We start from the raw sequence: 2769 nt of genomic DNA on the forward strand, positions 1-2769 counted from the left end.
TCTCGCTCTTCCCCTTTCAATCCCAGACACTCTACCAGACATTTCACCAAACATCACTTCACCCTTTCCTTTTATCTTCGTCTCACACAAGGCCAATACATCCATCCTTTTATTCCTAAACATACTTCCAGATTCACATCTTTTACTCTCTATCGTACTACATCCACGCACATTCAAACACCCCAAAACTAGGGTGTGGGGAGCAGTCACTCTCCCCCAGCTCCATCTCTTTGTCGCCTCTTACGACACGCAGGGATAACGTTGGCGCTATTCTACTTTTTATATGCCCCCGCGGCCACAGGGGGCCTATATATATATATATATATATGTATATATATATATATATATATATATATATATATATATATATATATATATATATATATATATATATATATATAAATTATCTCCTCCTACACCTATTGATGCAAAGGGCCTCGGTTATATTTCGCTCTATTTTGAGCTTTAAAATCGATACCTCTCCATTCATCATCTCCCACGTCACGCTTCATAGTCCTTAGCCATGTAGGCAGGACCTTCCAACTCTTCTTGTGCCTTGTGGAGCCCAGTTAGAAGTTTGGTGAACTAATCTCTCTTGGGGAGTGCGAAGAGCATGCCCAAATCTTATCCATCTACCCCTCATCATGATCTCATCCACATATGTCACTTAAGTAGTCTCTCATATATATAGTTTCATTTCTAATCCTGTCCAGCCATTTAACTCCCGAAATTCTGCTCAGGGCTCTGTTCTCAGATCTACTGAATCTATTGGAGATTGTTGTATTGCCATGCCATGACTCATATCCGTACAGTAACAACGATCTTAGTAGGCTGATATAGAGCTTGACCTTTGTTTTATTTCAGGTGATTTGATTTTTCAAATTTTTCTTAACTTAGCCATTGCCTAGTTCGCTTTTTATCAATCTTCCATTAAACTCCAATTCTGAAGACCCTGTATTGGAGATCAAAATTCTTAAATATTTAAAGGATTCTACCTCATTAATCCTTTCTCCTTCCAATGATATTTCATCTTCCATTACATATTCCGTTCTCATCATCTCTGTCTTTCTTCTATTTATCTAGAGCCCAACCCCTTATGATATTCCATGCATTCTGGCAGCCAAGCTTTGCAAGTCATGTGGTATTTTGCTAATAAGGACAGCGTCATCAGCTTACTCTAGGTCAGCTAATTTTCTATTGGAAATCCAGTCCAATCCTTCTCCGCCATCCCCAAATATTCTAACCATTACAAAATCCATGAGGAGGATAACCAACATAGATGGCAACACATTCCCTGTTCACTGGAAATTCCTTTGACTGGACTCCACTAACATTAACTAACACCCTCCCGCCACCCATGGCGGGCCTCCCCCCCTCCCGCCAGCTCAGGCAAGCCTCCCCTCCTCCAGCCAGCCCGGGCGGGCCTTCCCCCCTCCAGACAGCCCGGGCGGGCCTCCCCCCTCCCGTCAGCACGGACGGGCCTTCCCCCCTCCCGCCAGCCTGGCCGGGCCTCCCCCCCTACCGCCAGCCCGGGCGGGCTTCCACCCCTCCCGCCAGCCCTGGGCGGGCCTCCCCCCCTCCCGCCAGCCCGGGCGGGCCTCCCCCCTCCCGCCAGCCGGGACGGGCTCCCCCCCTCCCGCCAGCCCAGGCGGGCCTTCCACCCTCCCGCTAGCCCCGGCGGGCCTCCCCCCTCCCGCCAGCCCGGGCGGGCCTCCCCCCCTCCCGCCAGATCGGGCGGGCCTCCACCCTACCGACAGCCCGGGCAGGCCTTCCTCCTCCCGCCAGCACGGGCAGGCTTTCCCACCTCCCGCCGGCCCGGGCGGGCCTTCCCCCCTCCCGCCAGCCCGGACGGGCATACCCCCTCCCGCCAGCCCGGGCACGCCTCCCCCCCGCCCGTCAGCCCGGGCGTGCCTTCCCACCTCCCGCCAGCCCGGGTGGGCCTTCCCCCCTCCCGCCAGCCCGGGCAGGCCTCCCCCACTCCCGCCAGCCCGGGCGGGCGTCCACCCCTCCCGCCAGCCGGGACAAGCCTCCCCCCCTCCCGCCAGATCGGGCGGGCCTCCACCCTACGGACAGCCCGGGCGGGCCTCCCCCCCCTCCCGCCAGATCGGGCGGGCCTCCACCCTACCGACAGCCCGGGCGGGCCTTCCTCCTCCCGCCAACACGGGCAGGCTTTCCCACCTCCCGCCGGCCCGGGCGGGCCTTCCGCCATTCCACCAGCACGGGCGGGCCTTCCCCCCTCCCGCCAGGCCGGGCGGGCATACCCCCTCCCGCCAGCCCGGGCACGCCTCCCCCCCGCCCGTCAGCCCGGGCGTGCCTTCCCACCTCCCGCCAGCCCGGGTGGGCCTTCCCCCCTCCCGCCAGCCCGGGCAGGCCTCCCCCACTCCCGCCAGCCCGGGTGGGCCTCCCCCCCTCTCGCCAGCCCGGGCAGGCCTCCCCCCCCTCCCGTCAGCACGGGAGGGCCTCCCCCCCTCCTGCCAGCCCGGGAGGGCCTTCCCCCCTCCCACTAGCTCGGCAGGCCTCCCCTTCTCCCTCTAGCCCCGGGCGGGCCTCCCCCCTCCTGCCAGCCCGGGCAGGGCCTCCCCCTCCCGACAGCCTTGGTGGGCTTACCCCCCTCCCCCCAGCCCGGGAGGGCCTCTCCCCCTCCCGCCAGCCCGGGCAGGCATCCCCCCTCCCGCCAGCCCGGGCGGGCCTCTCCCCCTCCCGCCAGCCCAGACGGGCCTTCCCCCCTCCCGCCAGCCAGGGCGGGCCTCCCCCCCTCCCGCCAGCCCG

At 60.6% G+C, this 2769-nt stretch overlaps 1 protein-coding gene across 1 annotated transcript in view; it reads left to right on the forward strand.

The window, feature by feature from the left end:
- The first annotated feature begins 1279 nt into the window (after positions 1-1279).
- Positions 1280-2769, forward strand: part of LOC137650764 (uncharacterized) — a 19101-nt gene continuing 17611 nt past the window's right edge. The window contains exons 1-2 of the mRNA XM_068383920.1: positions 1280-1465; positions 1588-2337. Of these exons, the coding sequence (XP_068240021.1) occupies positions 1280-1465; positions 1588-2337 (936 nt within the window). The remainder of the gene's footprint in view (positions 1466-1587; positions 2338-2769) is intronic.

Source organism: Palaemon carinicauda, chromosome 12, assembly GCF_036898095.1.
Source record: "Palaemon carinicauda isolate YSFRI2023 chromosome 12, ASM3689809v2, whole genome shotgun sequence".
Classification (NCBI taxonomy): Eukaryota; Metazoa; Arthropoda; class Malacostraca; order Decapoda; family Palaemonidae; genus Palaemon; species Palaemon carinicauda.